Raw genomic sequence first — 20,647 nt, 5'->3', positions numbered from 1 at the left:
CTGATTACATCCAAAAATGACATCGCTTATTTGACAGATCTCTATAAAATATTTAATGAAGTCAATCTACAACTACAAGGTGATGAATTGAATTTAATTAAAACAAAAAACATTATTGCCGCTTTTGTAGGGAAACGTCTTCTGTTCAAGCGGAATATGGGCTGAGGGGAATATAGCCACTTTTCAAATTTATCAGCAGTGTTTCTCAAAAAGGAAGATTTACTTACATACTGCCAACACTTGGAGGTTCTCCATGCTGATTTCAATGAGCGATTCAAGGATATTCTAAACATGAATATACCAAATTGGGTTCTAGATCCTTTGTCACATAAGCACAGCAGGATCATGAAATTTAGAAGTGGAACTCATAGAACTCACAACAAATGAAGAACTAAAAATAAAATTCAAAACTGGATACCAAGAGTTCTGGCTTCAAAAATCAATACCCTGGATTATGGGAAATATAGTGCAGAAATTTTTAATTGCATTTCCGTCTTCTTATTTGGCTGATCATGGGTATAATGCTGTAGTGAATTTACTATCTAAGAAAATGAACCAATTGCATATAACTGAGCGTGGTGATTTATGACTGTTTTTTAAAGAAAGTTGAACCTGATATTAACAAACTTTTAAAAATGCACCAGGCTCATCCTTCACATTAATTTGTTATTTTTTCTTTGTAAGTTCGAAATAAACCATCTAATACATTTGATGGTGTTTTAATTATTACAATAAGATTCTTACTAATATAATGCAATCTCTTAATATGTATTCCGAATTTTCATATTTAAACCACTGTATGAAACTTCACATTAATTTGTTATTTTTGCTTTATAAGTTAGAAATAAACAATTTTGTAATATATTTAATGGTGTTTTAATTATTACAATAAGATTCTTACTAATGCAATGCAATCTCTTAACTGTCTTCCACATTTTCATATTTAAACCATTGTATGAAACTGTGTATAATGTTATTCGAGCATACATTTTACAATCTTTACATATGGGCTACGTTTCACCAAAATCGGTATAGCAATAACTGTGTTCAAGATGAAGCACATATTGGCCACTTCTTTTTAAAAATTTAACAGCATAAGCAGTAATGTATCATTAGTTGCTATTTACATCAAAAATATCGAACAGCTTGAACGCAGAAAACTGTTATAATGGGGGGGGGCGTTACAAAATTTATGTCTTGCAAAGTGGGTGGCGGCCCGAAAAAGTTTGGGAACCTATGGTTTAAACCATATATCAAATTGGAAACTTTTGTCCATTCATATAAGGATGAACTCTCTCTTTTATCACATCCTCTTTCCTTTATGAAGTGCACTGCACTTGTGACCTGGCTTACGATGGATAAATAAGAAGAACCGTTGACATCTGCCCAGGAGAACATAAAACATACATCTGGCACTATCGTTATGGCAAGTCAGGACTAGAAGATCATGCCTTGGACACTCCTTCACACAGGATCAAATGGAAGAAAACAAGTGCTACACAGAAGTCATTATAAGTCAGAGAGATTGTTTTTGGAATCAGAAGCAACTTTAAAACATTCCCCAAACCTCAACAACTTTGGCTGCATAAATTTACCCAAAATCAGGGAGACAGTAATTTTAAGATCAAATAAATACTTTTTTCCCCCACTCTCTCTATTCAACAACAGATGGTGCCAATGACTCATTACAATTTTTTAAACTCATCCTAATGTCAACTGAAATGTTGCAGTTCATGTACTGTCACAAACTGTTTTTGTGCTCTGAGGATGCTGGATATAATACCAGCAAATAAGTTAAATAAATATTAATTATTTTCTTATTATTCTTGTGTTGTGAATCATTATTGTTAAACAAATTGATATAGTCATTACTAACACTATGTTCCAACAAAGATGTACACAAATTCACATGGATTGAAGATGCAAGAAATAAGCAAAGGATCATTGAACTATGTCATTACTGATAGTGATATCTTCATGCCGGTTCAGGATACTTGTGACCTGGAGAAGAGTGTACAGAGGATTTGAAATTGAAAATGACCATCATTTCGTTTTAAGTAGAATAAAAATAAATATCGCATTGAAAAGAACAGTATATAGGAAAGTCTTAAAAATAATAAATGAAAATAGGCTGAGAAAAATTGTGGAGAGAAACTGTGAGAAAAACAAGCTGGATTCAGGTCAAACAGAGGTTGTCAGGATCAGATTTTCTTTTAGGAGAAATAGTTGAAAATCATGGCAATATAGCAAGGTTCTATACTTAAGTTTTAAGATCTGGAAAAGGCATATGACAAGTTGCCAGAGAAAGGCTTTTTAAAACACTACAATTATATGGAGTAAATGGAACATTATATAGAGCAATACATAATCTATATTTAAGTTGCAAGTCAGCAGTTAGAATTGAAATACAGGAAGATTGTTTGATGTAAAATCAGAGGTAAGACAATGATGCACATTATCTCCACTCTTATTCAGTATCCATATGGATCATATTATGAAAGAAAATGGCATTAAACCTGATATTATAATAGGAGATATCAAACTTAGCTATCTGCTTTATGTAAATAATGATGTACTTCTAAACACATCCGGCGCAAGTCTGCAGGATTCTCTAACTAAACTGAATAACAAATGTAACAAATTTAGCATGAATATCAGCAATAAAAAGACCAAAACTAAGATTTGTTTGAGAGTCTACAGAATAAGCAAAGCTGGTATGATGGAGACCCATCGAATAAATTTATATGGAATAAGAAAAAAAATAGCCAAAATACTAACTCAGCAGTACACAAGACAGTGTTCAAACCAATTTTAAGTTATGAATCTGAGATGGATTAGAAATAAAGCACTTGAACAAAGACTACAGACCACAGATATGAGAGTTCTGAGAATAATTAAAGGAACTTGACATTGTCAGCATTCAAGAATGCATGAGCAGAGCTAATCTAAGGTGGTGTGGTCACTTAAACATAATGAGAGAGGAAATGTTAGCAAAACAGGTGTTTAATGCCAAGATGGCAGGAAAGAGACCCAGAGGAACACCAAGATCTAGATGAATTGATTCAGTCAGAAGTGTCTTAGAAGAACAAAATGTTAGATACAACAATACTGAAGTATTGTTGTATCTAACATTTAAAAAGAAAGAAAAACAAATATGAATACTGAAGTGATTACAAGTAATAGATTAATTTGGAGTAAAATATTTGATAGGAGATTAATAATAATGATGTATACTTAATCATGTAATGCTGTCATAGTAGGCTCAAAAATTTGTATAAGCATACCTAATGCAGTGAAAAGAAATAGCAAAGACAGAAAACAAGATTTCTTGTTTATTCTTCCTTTTCACCAAATCAGGTGTGTGTGTGTGTCAATTATTATTAACACCAGACCTCCATGGAGTCAAAAAATTCACTGTGGGAGGTACTCAGTGTTACACATAGAGCCCATCCAACCATGCTTTCAACAAATTCAATGTGTTCACATTCACCACAATGTCAGGTAATGCATTCCACATACCAACTGCTCTCCATGACCTACTCACACCCTCCTTATACAGCTTCCAGGGATGTTCTCTTGTTCTACCCCCCCCCCCCATCTTCCATTCCATGAAAAATTTCTTCAATATTAATCCAGTTACAACCCATTACCAACTTAAATGTCTCAATCTTATCCCCCCACCACCATCTTCCTCCTATTCATAAGGCTTTGCTAACTGCATTTCCTCAGTCTATCTCCAAATCCCAAAGACAAGTTATCACCTGGGTCAGTCTTCTCTGGACACTTTACAGCATATCCTCATCACCATGAAAAAACAGTAATTTATAATTATACATTTTTATAAATTAAAATTATAAAAACAATAATCAAAAATGTGCAATATGCAATATCTGTAGTATGTTCTTTTTCTATTTTATAATATACAAAATTACTGCTTCATTTTTAATTAATGTCCATCTCAATTAAAGATAAGGCATTATTTAAACGAGGTTAAACTTAGAATCACACACAAATTATCATCATCATATTCCTTATATATATATATATATACATACCCTCAAAAGGCATATGATATTATGAAAGCATGATGTGACAAAGTTAAATCATTACTATCTTTCAATCAAAAATTTCCATCCAAATTAATCTGTTATATGTCAAGACTCAAATATTATTCTTCTTACTATGCCACTCTACCAAGATCTTGGTCTTTTTTTTCCTTTCCTTGCAAAAAAAAAAACTCCTTTCCTCTACCATTCTGTTTAAGTGATCACTGAGATTAGTTCTGTTCATGCATTATTGAATGCTAACAATGTCAAGTGCTCTCCCAATATCCTTGTTTTTAATATGAATGCTGCCATTGATGCCATTTATTCACCCCTTGAAAGGAAATTCTGGACTTGTATTGGATTTAGTTAGGTGTATAACATCATTTCCATAAAGTAAAGAGCTGAGATTAGCATCTACAATTTTGACATAAGATTTAATGTGATCTATATAGATGACAAATAACAGTGGAGATGATGCACTTCCTTGAATTCTAACTGCTGACTTATAACTCAAGTATAGACTATTTATTGCTTCATATAGCATCTTATTTACAGCATATAACTGTAGTGTTTTGAAAAGCATTCCTCTTTGTACCTTGCCTTTACCAGACCTACAAAACTCAAATGCAGATCCTTGTTATATTCCCATGATTTCTCACCTATTTGTCTTAAAGTGAAAATTTTATCCTGATAACCTCTGTTTAGCCTTAACCCAGCTTGTTCTCCAAGCTTTTCTTAGACTTCTTTCAAGTATACTTGCATACTCATCATAAATCTTACCAGGAACAATCAGTAACAACCACAGATCCAGATTCAGTAACTGTTTACTGAATTATTCAGTAAGGAAATTCCATTAATTCTTACATTGTTTTATTTCCCTTTTTATAGGTGGATACTATAAGACTCCACTCCAATCATCTGGAATCTTATTTTCTGAATTATGCAGTGTACCCACTGTAAAACTTTTATGACTCCATATTTGAGCATTTCTCTCTGATAGAATATCATCTACTCTAGCTGCCTTTCTACATTTCATATTTTTGATGACTTTCTTTCTTCCTTATGTACTGATATGAACTCTTGATTGCATGCCTCTTGAATGTTTTCTACCACCATGCTATCACTGATTGTTTCATTTAGCAATTTTTCAAAGTAATTACTCCAGACATCTATATCTTTATCTTTGGTTTTCATGTCACTTTTATCATCTCATCATATATTTATTTTCTATGTTCTTGTGAAAGTCTTCCCATGACTTTTGTTTAGCTAGTTTTATGTAATGCTTTACTTTTTTATATTTTTCTCCATTTTCTCTTCAGAGCATAAGCTGACTTAATTGCTAGAACTTTCAATAAGCTTTATTTTTTCCCCTTTAATGGCTCTAACTTCCTGAATCCACCATGGAATTTTGAATTTTCTATCCTTCAAGATAAACTCACTATATGTCTTTCTGGCTGAATCAATTAGATGCTTTCTTATAGGTCTGCCAATGAATTTCCAAGGTCCGGTTCTTGTTTTGAAACCATTTATTTATTTTTTCTTGAATGGAATTTGAGTCCACAGTTCACTTCTGAAAGGTGCTCAAACACTAATTTGTTTTAAGCTTTGTTACACAGTTTACAATATGATATTCAATTTTTTCCTGCTCAAAACTAAATGGTAATCCCTTCAGATAACAAATCCTGCATATTATCTTATGTCCTAAATCATCATGATGATATTGCTATCCACAATAATATAGTCAATGATCCTTTTATCTTCTCTCCATCTGAATTTGTGTATATTTTTTGTCAGAACATGTCTTTGTCCTGAAAACAGATCCAGTAGGTACTTACCATTATTTATTTTTGACTTTGCTCTTTTCTCCAAATTTTCCCAAAATATGCCTAATAATCATTTTCTACTCTGCTGTTTAGATCTCGAACAAGAACCAATTTTTCCTTTTTATTTGTGTCAGCTGCCTTCTCTAATGCCTTGACAAATTCCTGCACTTCTTCCTTAGTAGAACATTCTGTGGGACCATAGGCACAAATAAGTCTGTTTGTCCTGTTCCCCATTCTGATATTTGCACACATCACTACTTGATATTACCTGGCTTTAAGATTATCCTCATATTTAGTGAATACTATAGCCACTCTGTCTTTTCCCTGATCATTATTTCTGGATTCTACCCATTTCTTAAAACATATAACAACATACAGACTTCCTTTAGGCATTGCCAAAAAATAGGTGAGCATATATGGTATCTAAAGATCCTCTCCCATCTGGGGGGGGGGGTCTACAATACCCCTTGCTGCTGTAAGCTTAAATACATTGAACAAATGGGAAGAACTGCCAATCTCTAGCTAAAGGAACACAGAAAATGTCCTTTATCTATAACAGAGTTGTTTTGGGGTGTCAGACCATGCAAGTGATACAGATCATGTGATCCGATGGGGGGGGGCCTCCCTCCTATACAGAAACAGATATAAATGAGAGAGAGAGACTATTTCTGGAATCTGCAACAGCACTACAACATTTCCCAAACTTAAATAAATTCAGCTACATCACACTGCTAAAAATCTGGGAGACCATCTTTAGGCCTTCAGTATGTGTCCATCACTGCATCCATAGGGATGCCTGTTAGGACCGTAGAAGCTCATTTTTACAATCATTCTGTGTTTGCCTTTACTAGTGCACATATGTGCATGTGCTCAATATATTTCTTGGTATACATGAAGATGCCTTGGTGACTAAGGCAAAATATTAGTTTAAAGATAAGTCAACAGAAGTTCCAACAATCATGAATAGTGTTGTATAAATTTCCTTTCTATGAGAACCATTCCAAGAAGGAGAAGTCCATAAAGATTATGAATAGGAAGAATTGTAAAAAATAACACTGATTTTTTTTGGAAAATATTTGTTACATTAATTTTGTTTTTAGAATGGCCCTTTATATTATGCAGATTATTATATTATTCTGTGTTTTCTTAAAGTTTAAAATAAGGATTTTGTTTAGTAAGTTATTTCTTATTAAATTAAAAAAAAATGCTTTGTACAGTTTGCAGATAATTACCATGGGCAATTAGCTGCAATTGTATTTGTGAGGCTCTGGTCATGAGTGTTAATAATCAATGTCCAAGCATTCCACAATTCCACATACCAGATTAAAGATCGCACTTTTTGGGGGGGAGGAGGGGGGAGATAATACTTATGTCGATCTAGTGTTTATCCAATTTTTCTTTGAGTTACATTTCTTTTCCATTAATGCTTCTTAAGTTCATGATGCCAATCTAGAACTCTTGCTGATGTTGAGTTGTTTCAGTAGCTGACTTTTCACTGTTCACCCTGATCCCCTAACTAAACAACAGGCCTTGTTTAGCCAGATAATGCCCTGGCTGTCATGAAATTCCATCTTATTACTTTGGTCTAAGCCAATAAGAACACAATTTGGTTGGCTAAATCTCAAATTGTCAGCCCATCCTCATTCATTCAGTATGTAGGCAGATACTTACTAACAGGGTGCACCACAAGAAGGATTGGATTGGACATTAGGTCAGAAGCCCCAGTCAGTTCTCTGCATTCCTTAAAAGACTGTTTGGAGGTCTCCTCCAAATAGTCTTTTAAGGAATCCAGAGTTATTTTAAGGAATTCAAAGTTATCCAGCTTTGATCCTTAAGCATCCCTTAAAGGAAATAAAATAAAGGGCATTCTCTTCTGACTGAATTCATTACACAAAAGGTATTTCTTTTTCTTCTTCTTCTTTTCATAAACAATATTACTTTTCCCTTATTTTTTTATTTTAAATTAGTAACAATCACCCACTATGGCAGGTAGGAGCCCACCATCTTTGAAAACACTGTTCCACGATTTTTATGAAATCTTTTACTTTGTTCATAATCAGTGGCATTCAAGCTGTCTGGGAAGAGGTTTATGGGAGAATGTAAAAAGTGTATTTTTGGTGATGATGCAAAGCTCCCTAAATTATGTTGGCTATAGATCAGTTCTACTAACTGAATACAGAAGCTTATGAATTTAAAGGATTTTCATGTGGTAAGTTAACAGAGTTTAATTTGCAGACTGAAAAAAAAAAAAAGATATCTTCCTCAATATTCATGTAAAAAATTAGTTTTACTCTAAATAACTTTTTTTTTTTTTTTTTTTTTGAGGAGGAGGGGGTCTAGAGCCTTTACAGAATATCTTTATTAAGCCCAGCTTTCACTAGTGAAAAAGTAGCAAACAGTGTTCTCCAGAAAACAGTCTTCCATTTGTTAGGCAGGCATTTACAATAGTGTCATTCTGTTAACTGGCTATTCCATAAGCAAAGAGAACAGCAATCCAAACAAAGACACAGTAATCTTCAAATCACCATATATCTAACAATAGTATTCCTTGTATTTGATGGAATCAGTATTAGAGGATAGAACTGTAAGTTTCTCCCTACTTATGAAAAGAGCTACAGGTATCAAAGGCATTTTTGTTCCCACTGCAGGAAATATGTCACCAAACTGAATTCAGAAGAATTAATAAACTGCTTATACTTTTCAGGTTTGATAATTAAATACTAAAAGGAATTGACAGTGTATACTAGAAATATAAATTAAATCAAACTTTAATATATTTCTAGTATACACTGTCAATTCCTTAAGTATTTAATAATCATGTTGAACCAGCATATAAGCTTTTCTACAAGAATAACTTTTCAGGTTTGTGCTACAACTCCCAAATTTTCAATCAGTCCACCTGCACATACACACCATAAAATAGTGACAACTTCTTACTTCTCCAGATATAAAATAGATATTTAGAAAGAGTTAATATTACTGTTCCTTCAGTCAGTGAATTCCATTCTTGTAGCCTGAATCCTGAAAGTTCTGCACGTTGCTTGACAAACAAATTCAGGTCAGAAAGTTCACTTCATTTTAATCAGAATATACTGGTCAATCTTCCCTCTAGGGCTATTTTTTCTCTCCATCACCAGGAATTTCAAATTCTGTCGTATAAGTTGTAGAACAAGAATAGGAAAATCTGAAGCACTACAGATGGAATATTATGGATCCTCTTATGTTTTGCTTACAGTTAAAAAACTGTTAACTTTTGAAAGAAAAGAAAAAGATAAACTGTATACTCTTCTACCTTTCATCCATTGTAGGTTTACACAGCATTTGGCATTGTAGCAAACATGCAGTGTCCAAATTTCATCTCAAACTTCCAAATGACAAAAACACAAATAATAGGATTGTTTTACTAAGTTTTTTTTATAGATCACATTGGTTTGCTATGAACTGTTCACACACCTAACAAATTTTTCTGGTGAATTCAAACAGCTATCTCACAAATTCACAGCTATCTCACAAATGATAACATAGCATGCTATGTTATCACACTCAACTCCCAATTTTTCAAATTCATTTCTGTCTAGGCTAGACACATACACACAATGGGGAACCTGCATACCAAAAAACAATAATGGTTCCTCACTTTTTTTTTCTACATAAGGACATCCTCATATCATTTAGATTGCATTACATAGCAAATTCCATTTTTGTTGCCTAAATCCTGAAAGTTCTGCTTCTTCCTTTGAAAGGTGCAGGTCATGCACTAGATCATTATGTTCATTCAAAATTTTGTAAACTATCCACACACAAAAACTGGCAAAATTCGCATAACTGTAGCAGATTCATATTTACAGTAAAACATATGAAACTGGAAAACACAACCAGCCTTAATCTCATAGTCTACAAACTGATGCTTAACATATGTTTGATTGCTACATTACATTTCTGCTTCCCTACTAATGTTATGTTGCTAACATTTGCATTCGATCCAATATTTCTGCCAACATTTAACAAGCAAGGATTTTTTATTTTTTTAAGGAATCTAAGATAAAATCATCGGTTTTTTTTATGTCATGACACGTTACAAAATTTCAATCATCTACCATAAGCATGTCAGTATTACTGTAAGAAGTTAGTTTTCTGCCAATGAGAAAAATCTGTTGACTTGTCTAATCCTCACATATAATCAGATCATGGGAATTAATATATGTCAGCATTTCTGTTTACGTTTTTATTATCCATATTTATTTTCTTTGTGCTTTGCTTTCACATAAAGTGTGTGTGGTGGGGGGAGTAACCTTGTATCACTGCATAGATGGAAGAAACATACAATTTGTATATAAATGATGTTATGTTGGACAGGATTATGTTTTGTTGATCATAAAGCCACATAAGTAGCCAGAAAGTAGTCAGTGCAAAGGTATTAATACATGAGCTTATGTATGCCCTTATGTTTGATACATACAAATACAGTTATTAACTATATGGCATTTCTATTAAAGAATGCTGGTATTTTGAAAGAAAATACTTTTCAAATTAAATAGTTAACCAAGCATCCCTACTAAGAGTTTTGACAGGCAGGACCATCCCATTTTAACTAGCAGGTGTCAAGATTGATGACAGTTAACAAAACAAACCCTCACTACATTTTATGGAGTACAAAATTCGAGTGAGCAATTTCTGAAACAAGGTTCAGCCACATCTATCAGGCTTATCCACTTGAGGTATAATGAATTTAAAGCCACTGGCAATATTGGAAATAGGATGGAGAGAATACCTCTTGATATCCATCTCCTGGCTATCTCATAATCCCTATGAAATTATGTGGATGATCAAATGTGTAGCTGATTTTCATTATACATCACAGATACAGTTTCTTATAGCGAAAAATTTGCTACAGCAAATTGATTTTATGATAGTAGTGTGCCTTTGGAGCTTTGATCAGCATTTTTTCAGTAGTTTGTTATAGCGAGCAATTTCATTAAAATGAGAATCAAGTGTGCACATCAAAAGTGACTTCACTACAATACTTAAAAGATGAAATTAGAGATGATATATTCCTGAAGTTACTCCTGAAGTAGTGGAGAGCAAATGGCACAGGCTGAGTTAAAGGGTGGATATATATATATATATATATATATATATATATATATGCCGAGCTACAAAAGAGCTTACGCTGAACCCCAAATTAAACCACTCTACGCTCCAAATTATCACTTACAATATCGGTATTTGAAATAACTGCATTTAAAAGATTTAATCCTTAATATGAAAATTCTGCACTGCTAATGAAATTAGTTTTTAGTTTGTGGAAATAACTAACATCTATTTAAATAATTTAGTTGCCATCGCAGCTGTGACTGTTATAGACAAGTTATTGTTATAATTAAGCTAGTAGTATTACAGACTATATTCCTAGTTTGGTTCACAACCTTGTCTTGCACTATATTTCTTTTTATTTACGTACACTTTCAAACCCATCCTAGATGTATTACACATATTTTTCCTATTCTTTATTCAAAAATTATACTTGCATTATTTCTGTTAATAAAAAATCAACGCTTTGAAAGCACTTCAGAACCCTGTGCAATGTCCATTCAAGAAGTTCAAATTTATTACAGGTATAACAAAATTCTAACTGAAACTTGTCAGTATAAATACACTTCTCATATTCTTTTCTAGATTCTCCTCTCCGAGACAGTTAGTTGGCATAGTGTAATGAGAGAAGGCTCTAGCAGTCCATAAGATTACTAGACATTGATCCAAGAGTCAGACAGCTATGATGCATCAGGTTTAAACTAAGTTTTAAGGAAATCTGATAAGAATTTAAATGCGCTAACATGATGAAAACCAGAATAATTAAATAATTACTATGAAATGACTGACATGAAACTTTTTATTTCGCATAAAATTTTCGATCTAGTATCTACAGAATGTTAAGTTTGACTTTCATATTAAACAAGTAGAGGAGGTAACTGAAAGACAACAATGAAAAACGTGAACTATTCATACATGATGTGACAGAATGGCATGGCGCGAGGTATGTTAAGGTCCTAACTACACAAATCGAAACAAGAGAAATTATTAATGTTCAAAAAACTACTGACTGCAGAATATGTGGAGAAGAACTATTTCCCATAGAATGAATAACTATAGATCATCATTTCTGTTCAGATTTGGATGATGAAGTAAGGTTTCATGACTTGCATTGTATAAACTGCTTTTGTGAAGGCCCTTCATTTTTTTTTCCAAAGGATGTGTGCAATGTTTAGTGGAGACAGCAAGATCTGCTGGTCCAGACTGTTCTAGCTCATGGAATTTAATCTAACCAATATGTTCATCATGACAAATAGCTGCTGATCTACCAGTATGGCAAAAGTATGATAACTCACACTGGCAGGGAATTTGATACACTCCACAGGGTGGGCTAAAGGCAGAAGTTCATCTTTTGCAGAGCTCCAAAAAAGGCAGAAATCTCAACAGGGCCAAAAGATACACAAAGACACATTAAATCTAAGCAATTTAAGGAATAACATGATTGGCCACTTCTGGTGAGGTGACAAAGAAACCTATTGCTATTAATGGCTTTGTTGACATAAGATTCATTGAAGCCATTAGCAAGGAAGGAATGGGATCTTAACATATTTCTTGAGAGAGAGAGCAGCATTTTAGTAAAGCACAAAGAGTGATCCAGTTCACTCTTGAAATAAAATCACTGGAATGCCTTTCTTAGACCACCTTCTTTGTCAGCCAGATGGTAGTCTTCATTTCTTCAGAAAGAAACCCAACACCGAGCTTCACATTCACGTTCTTTCACATCACCATCCTTGTCAGAAATCTGGCACTATTAAGACTTGTGTATCAAGTTTACTCTGTGCTCTACTGAAGTGCTGCCATCTCACAAAATTAAGTCCACCTCATTTGCTAAGGATTTCAATGATCATATATCAATTAAATTGTTAATACCTATAGGATTTTTCTTATCACCTACCTCCAAAGAAGTGGTCTATCATGCTACCATTCCTTATGCTAAAGATGTTTCTAAAAGAATAGCCACATTACTAGGGTGGGCCTCTTATGATATGTGTCTTGTGATTCTATGGAGGCCTGAATCATAATAAGCAAAATTGATTTTTTTTTTTTTTTTTTTTTTTTAAAAGCTCTGTGAAGGATAAATTTCTGCCCTTTAGTCTATTATTAAATTCCATGATAATGTGGGCTATTATACTTTGGCTAAACTTAGCCAGGCAGTTGTTTGTCATGATGAACATATGAATTACATTAAATCCAAAGCGCTAGACCAGCAGAAAATGCTATCTCCACCAAACATCATGTCCTTTGGAAAAGATTAAGGTCCTTCACAAAAGTAGTTACTTCACAGAATATTTACATAAGGAAATTTGAGAAACTTTGCTTCACCATCAAAATCTGAACAGAAATAATTGTGTAAGTTATCCCTCCTATGAAAAAAGCTCTCTATAAATTCAGTAGTCAACAGTTTCCCCCTTCCCCATCCCAAAATTCACAATCTATCTAATATTTTAAACCAGCACCTCCCAAACTGTGGGCCGTGGCCCCCTTGGGGGGGGGGGTGAAATCATTAAAACAAATTTAAAATGTTTTAAGACTAAGTAGTTTTTTTTTATCTTAAAAGAAATGTATTTAATTTTTATTATTTATTATTTTTTATATTTTAATGGAAAAAAATCACACATTGATGTTGGTTCATTAATTTTGCTTCCTGTGTATTTTGGCGCTAAATGAATATCAGTAAATATATGCTTATTCATATACAGGGTGTTCAGGATAAATTTGACATATTTATAATTAATTATATTTTTCCGTAAGTTACATGTATTAACACACACTTCTCTTCATTTAAAAGTTTGGACCCTTCTTCATTCATATACAAGATGTCAGAAAGGATGGATAGCTGGAACCCACCTGAATCATGGAAGAGAATAACTTGTATCATGATGATTCGTGCCCGCCATCAAAATAAGGATATTACGACTGCTGCCCAATGCTCCCTGAATACAGTAAAAACAATCAGGCATGAACTAGAGACTTGCAATGGTGACTACGAGGATGTAGCAAGAAGAAAGATCCCTAGCAGACGATCTGATTGCGTTCGTACAGCAGAATTCCTTGCAAATCTGCAGGAACAGGTGTTGAAGAACCCTGGCATTGGAATTCGGGCTTTGTTCGTGGAGTTGCTAACTGTAGTCAAGCCCTGGATAACAAGGGTAGCCAATGGTAGGCCGTATGTATGGTAGCAGGATTCGGCCCCTTGCCACACCTCTGGGAAAAGTCAAAAATGGTTGTCTGAAAATTTCTACGACTTCACCAGTCCAAATGTTTGGCCTCCAAACTCCCCAGACCTTAACCCCATGGATTATTTTGTATGGGGCGCAGTTGAAAAAGACACCAATCGCACTTCCAGTAATACAAAAGCCCAGTTAATGGATAAAATTAAAACAGTTTTTGCGGCCCTTCCCAGGGAGACTGTAGCATCAGCTTGTTCGAGGTTCCGAAGCAGAATTGAAGCTGTGATCGATGCTAATGGTGGTTATTTTGAGTAAATCTTGTTGATAGTATTGTAATTAACTCTGCCTGTAATGTTTTTTTGTCAATTCATTAAATTTAATAGATACAAAGAAGATTTTCTTTTTCCTTACGAAACTGTCAAATTTATCCCGAACACCCTGTAAGTTTCATTTCAAAGCTATTGATAAGAAGCACAAAAAAGCTACAAACGCAAAATCTTGAATATAAATTGTATTGAGTATAAATACAATAAAATTTATAATATATGTCTGTATTATGATTTTGTTTTCGATGGGGGCCGTGAAATATTTTAATTTTTCAAAAAAGGGGGCTTTACACCCATAAGTTTGGGAAGCACCTGTTTTAGACTATGTCCTATCACATTTGAACAGCTGATGATTTCAGCAATGAAATCATCAGCCAGTTATCACGTCTACTTTTTTAATTACTCTATACTGAAAATGCACTTATTTTAAGCCAAAGAAAAACAAAGTTTCACATAAGTTATTCCATAGTTAGTAATTATTTATTTAAAGACATTATTATCTAATTATATTTTGCATGCACTGATTTACAGATTTTTTGAAATCCTTTGCCAAAAGAAATCAGGTAATTAATTCTTTCAAGTGGGAAAAAAATGGCTGGCTATATTTTTGTCATGGTGCATTACACAGACAGATTTAAGTTGCCTTGCATTCTGAGATGTTGTGATCTGAAACAAATCATAACAAATCACAACATAACATATGTTGTGATTTGTTTCCATGCTTTTAACAGATATACTATTATTTTGTAGTTTACTCTTCTTTTTTGACAGATTGAATTTAAAATTACTATTTTTTGATAAAAGGGATGAATTACTCATGTTTTTTTTTTTTATCTGACTTTTAATATTCAAATATATTCTAAGTAATAAGTTTCCAATTACTGAAGAAAGAGACTGTTGGAGGGGAATTTTTACCTGTTCATATTCATCGGTGATTGTTTTTGGTTCTTCATGCCTTTGAAACCACATCATATATTTAGTGTGAAATCTCCAGGACTGCTTTTTAAGTGCTTTTGCTGCTAAATACTGTGCTTTTGTGCCCTAGAGGAAAAACATTATTGTAAGCCTCACATATTAGTAATATTTATTAAATACACAAGGACTTAACATGGCACAAATATATTTTGTTGATAAATTTTTTTCTGAAGAAAAGAATGTGGAATGTTCTGTTTGGTATTTCAAACTTAATTTAGATTTAGCAGACAATGTAGACAAGATTAATCATCCTATCACTAACAGTAATAAGGATTCTAAGATGCCAAGTTAGTTGTTCATGATAGGCCATTGAACCTAACAAAAAAGAATACGGAGTGACAATAAATTAATTACTTACATAACAATGTTTCAATATCTCAGGCTAGCATTATGAAAGGTACTTTAAAGAAACACTCAATAAAGGCCAAGAATGAAATGACTGAGAACAAGAACAGTCACATGCATGGAGAGTACTGTTTGCAGTGATTTATTTATTTATTTATTTATTTATTTATTCGTATGGAGTTTCTTCCCTTTTTCTCCCCCGTCCCTATTGGGGTGAGTGGAGCCCCCACATGGGGGGGGGGTTAAGTATTTATGGCTGTAGATCCGTGTGTGTTCATGGGGCTGGTTTGCCTGCTTGTGGGATAAAAAATGCCAGATAAACTGGCAGAAAAAACCATACTGCCTGCGCCCAAGACCAGCTAACTTGGCTATGGCTGAGGAAGATCCTCAAATTCCTCATATCTTCGACGGGAATCAAACCTGGGACACTCCTTCTCAGTCATATGGTTGCGAAGCGCACAGCCACTAGGCTAACCGCATGAATTTTGCAGTGATTATGTGCAATTACTGATGGAAGGATAGAACGGTGCACACCAAAATTTTTTTTTTTTTGTAGTTTCACCATCAGTATTACTGCAGTTAATTGGATTCTGTAGAACTTCAGCCACATCCAGGAAAAAATCTATCATTTAAATTGGGACATGTGCTTTAGCCTAGCTTTTTTCAACCTAATGAAATGGTCTTTATCTAAGGCATGTTGTGCTAGTCCGCCTTGAGAATGCTCATACTGAATATATTTTTTACGCTCTTTTCTTCTCGCCAAAGTGGTGGTCTATCCTGTTTGTTCAAAAACTGGGTCTCACATTAATAGGAAATACTGCAGTAGACATCTGGGAAGGGGAGAGAATCTTGGGAGTCTCTGTTTGTCTCAGGAAAGTGGAAAGTTTTGGAAGTTTGTAGACAGTTCTCATTTTGTACTATATTAGGAGAGAGAGAGCCAAGTCCATCTGTTGTATATTTGGTGCAGTGTAGGGATATAGTAGATGTATAGTCTGGCTGCAGGGTGGAGATGTTCTTTATAAGAAACTTAGCCAGGGTTTTGGAAATATAAACTGTATATAACAAGCTCCATTACTCAAACCTCTATCTGGAACTCAAATAATGAACTAGTTCACTTGTCCTCTCTATGCTTCCAAGATAGCCCATCCAAGGGATAAATAATTATCAATCTTTCACCAGGAAACTCAAATCCGCCTAACACAGCATTAACTTATAAAGTATAAATTTGAATAATTTGATAACTTACAGTGCACATGATTACTACTACTAAATATATTTCAATCAGTTTATATTTGTTAGAGAAAAAATCAACTCTAATGTCAGTCAGAGAGTAAACAGCTCACTGGAAAAATGAATATACAAAAGATAATTATATGTGGACTGGACAACTTGTATATAATTCATTCATTCTGGTCTTTCTTTGCCCCTTTTTCATTTTTTTAACATCTTCATCATTATTATTATTTTTACATCCACATTTTTACACAAATAATATAATAAAAAATACAGCGACGTTCAATAGTGCTAAATTAGAAAAACTACTGAATTCAGTGTTAAATATTTATACATCAATATTTAATTATTCTATCTTCCAGCTATAAGTTACATAATTCTTTAAGTGTATAAAATCACTTCTGTGACTACTGAAGGCAGTTCTACATAATTTCAAACCTAGCAGTAAAAAATGAACTTTATATTTGTTTTAACCTTTAAAGGTACCAGTGGTATAACTATAAAACAACAAAATTACACGATAACCACAGTAATAAAACTTTAATGAAAGTCCAAATATTTCATACTGAATATAACAGTAGATCATAAGCATATGTAAACAACAAGATTAAAAACAGTTATGCATGCTAGAAATTAATATTAATAAATAATATTAAAACTATTTTTGATGTTTCCATAAAATGAGAATCTCTCAAACTTCTTGGGGAGAGAGAGAATCATTCCAATTCAGATTAGGCTGATGTAAAAGGGCTTTGCAATTTTTTTTGAAAAGTATTCATATTTAAAACTGCTTCTATATAGAAGATGAGCTTCATCCTAGGATACTGTATTTGGTGTCAATACTATGCTGTGCCAGATCAGACCTTTAAGTTTTCATGAATTCAATGTAGTAGTTATGATCATTAATTCTTTTTTTCATAGAACAGACTGCCTGCCTAAAATATGTCAAATTACATTCACAAGGAATCTGGTAAATACCAGCTAAAGACAGAGATCACAGTTTGTTTTTGTATGATAACAGATGAGAAATTTTGATGATAGGAAAATGTGGGATTAAGGTCATATGTCTTTGAAATTATACCAATAGGTTCAGGGATACCATAAATATAAGGGATTGGAACACTGCGATCTCTTGAAGAATCTTCCAGTGTTGGAATGTAGCGTCGATTATCTGTTAGATTTGATGAGGTTTGTAACCATTTAATTCCATTAAAGAGGTTTTAATAGTGAGAAGTTGTAAGCTAGAGGGAGAAGGGCCCACATTATGTGCTCTATTAATTAATGACTTGATAACACTAATTTTTTGCAAGGTGTGATGAGCAAACTTTCGATGAACGTATTTCTTGTCAGCTGCGCCAGTTATTAAAATTCATACTGGCTGCACCATTTATGTTCTGTGTAAAAGACTGTTTTTATACTGAGTATTAAGTAGATTTACAAGTGTTCAATCGACTGGTGCAATGACTTAATTCATTCCTTTTAAAATCTGGGAAATGATTGACTCAATGACCACATAAAATATATGTATATATTTAATGAAACTAAATAAAAACTATATACATGATAATATAATTAAATTAATATCTATAAATACTGCAACACTATTTACACCAAAGGCCTAAACTGAAACTATACTTTTGAGATCTCTTTATCGTTAGAAGTTAAAGACATTCTCTCTCTTTTCCTTACCGACTCATTCTAATATTGGTTTAATATGTAGTATTTAATCAGTCTACTAGAGTAAACATTTAGTTTTTCATAACAAATTCCTACAAACAAGAAATGTTCATTAGAGTCAGTTCTTTATTAGGTCTATTCTCAAAATATAAAACTTCTTACCATCCATGAGCCTATGCAATGTTTCCTTATTTAACATATATTGTTCCATTCATCCTTACTGTTTCATTAAAACCACTTTACAGTTTCAGATTTCTCTAATTACATTAGTTGTTCCAATAAAATAATTAATACCCCTGTCTTCCTTGAGACAGAAGACAAAACTTTGTTTTGCATTTCTTTGAACATTGAAATAAAATGTCTATTTAATATCTCCTTTTATTTACTATAATTCAATTGTTGTCAGTTCCACTTTTCCAGTCAAAAGATTCACCTTGCTAAGGTTCCCTTTTTGGAATCCTCTAATATAATAATCGGTGTGAACGAACGTGCTATCGGAGAGCTCCTGAGAGATTTGTTTTTTGTTGATTTATTGGTGTTTTGGATTCAATTTAATGGACTTAAGTGTTTAATTTTGGTATATTATTGGAGCTTTATTAGCGTGGTTAGTGTACTAAAGTGTTTTATAACATAATCTATGTCGGGAAGTCGCCACTAGATGAATTCGTAATGTGTAGTGTTCGTGCAAGCTCCAGATAAGATAAGTATCATTTTCAGTTATCGATACAAATTACTTAGTATTGTGTAGTGTATTTTTGTGCGTATTTTGCGTATTTTAGTGCGCCTATTTTTGGTGTGTTATAACGTATAATTTGACAAAACACGTTACAGATAAGTATGGCACCTGTGCGAAGGAAAATGGCGGCCAGTAATGAAGGTTCGCCATCGTTATCAAAGAACGGTAGCATAAAAGAAATGAGTCAGTGTACTAGCTGTGAAATGTACGCTTTGCGGAGTGCGGTCGGAGTGTGGTTAGATGATAATAAAGGATTGAATGTGTGTAGAAAATGTAGGGAGAATGCGGAATTGAAGTATTTCGGATCGTGAGCGTGATATTTTTGTCAACCTTCAGAATGAAGGAAATAGGGATATGACAAGAAACGGCAAGGTTGTACATGAAAATTGTGAGAGTGTGAATGTAGAAAGTGTGAATGATAGTATAAATGGTTTCTCAGAGAACAAAAAAGATGAGATAGATGCATTGAGTGAGATCGCGTTGTTGAATAGTGCGATAGAAAGAGCAAAACAGCAGCTAGAGTGCATGAACAAAAGTAGACTGAATGAACCAACCAATAATAAAAGGTATGACAGGAAAAATAGACGTATGAATGTGAACATGAAAAAAATGAAGGATAGAGTGCTGTATGGAGACTCATTAGTACAAGGTGTGTTAGTAGAGGATGTGACAAAATCGTACCAACCTGGTGCGACCATAAAGGACGTAACTGCGTCTATTAGAGAGCAAAAGGAAAGAGTGAAAGAAATGATTGTTGTGGCAGGTACGAATGATTTGAAAGGAGATAAAATGGAAATGATAGAAGACCTGAATGAATTGTTTGAGGTAGCAAAAGAAAAGAGTGAGAGAGTTAGAATGATTAGTCTTTTGCCACGGTATGACAGTGAAATGTTTAAAAGGAGGGCTATAATTGCAAATGACTTTATGCGTGGGTTATGTATGACGAGTGGTGTGGAATTTGTGGTTGTGTGGAGTGAGTTTGATGGGCGAAAGGATCTATATAAGATGGATGGCTTGCATTTGAATGGTTACGGTGTAAGAAGACTTGAGAAAGTGTTGCTGAATGTAGTGGATGTGCAAATTCAGGGAAACTAGATTTGTTGGGGGGGGGGGAGTAGAGATACAGTCCTTATGGAGGCAGTTGAATGTAAGAATGAATATAATATGCCAGAGCAAATAAGGACAACAAATCTGAATGGGATAGTTAATATAAGGCATCAAGGTA

The 20,647-nt window shown here is 33.6% G+C and overlaps 1 protein-coding gene across 4 annotated transcripts in view; it reads right to left on the bottom strand.

The window, feature by feature from the left end:
• LOC150109062 (CCR4-NOT transcription complex subunit 3-like) overlaps nucleotides 1–20,647 on the bottom strand; it is a 436,445-nt gene that overhangs the window by 13,808 nt on the left and 401,990 nt on the right. For all 4 annotated transcript variants that reach the window (XM_090405199.1, XM_090405207.1, XM_090405214.1 and 1 more), the window contains one exon: nucleotides 15,372–15,497. In XM_090405199.1, the coding sequence (XP_090261325.1) occupies nucleotides 15,372–15,497 (126 nt within the window). The remainder of the gene's footprint in view (nucleotides 1–15,371; nucleotides 15,498–20,647) is intronic.

This window comes from Typopeltis vanoorti, chromosome 2 (assembly GCF_054136105.1).
Source record: "Typopeltis vanoorti isolate ZY-2024b chromosome 2, IOZ_Tvanoo_1.0, whole genome shotgun sequence".
In the NCBI taxonomy this organism is placed as follows: Eukaryota; Metazoa; Arthropoda; class Arachnida; order Uropygi; family Thelyphonidae; genus Typopeltis; species Typopeltis vanoorti.
This window is presented reverse-complemented; position numbering and strand designations above follow the sequence as displayed.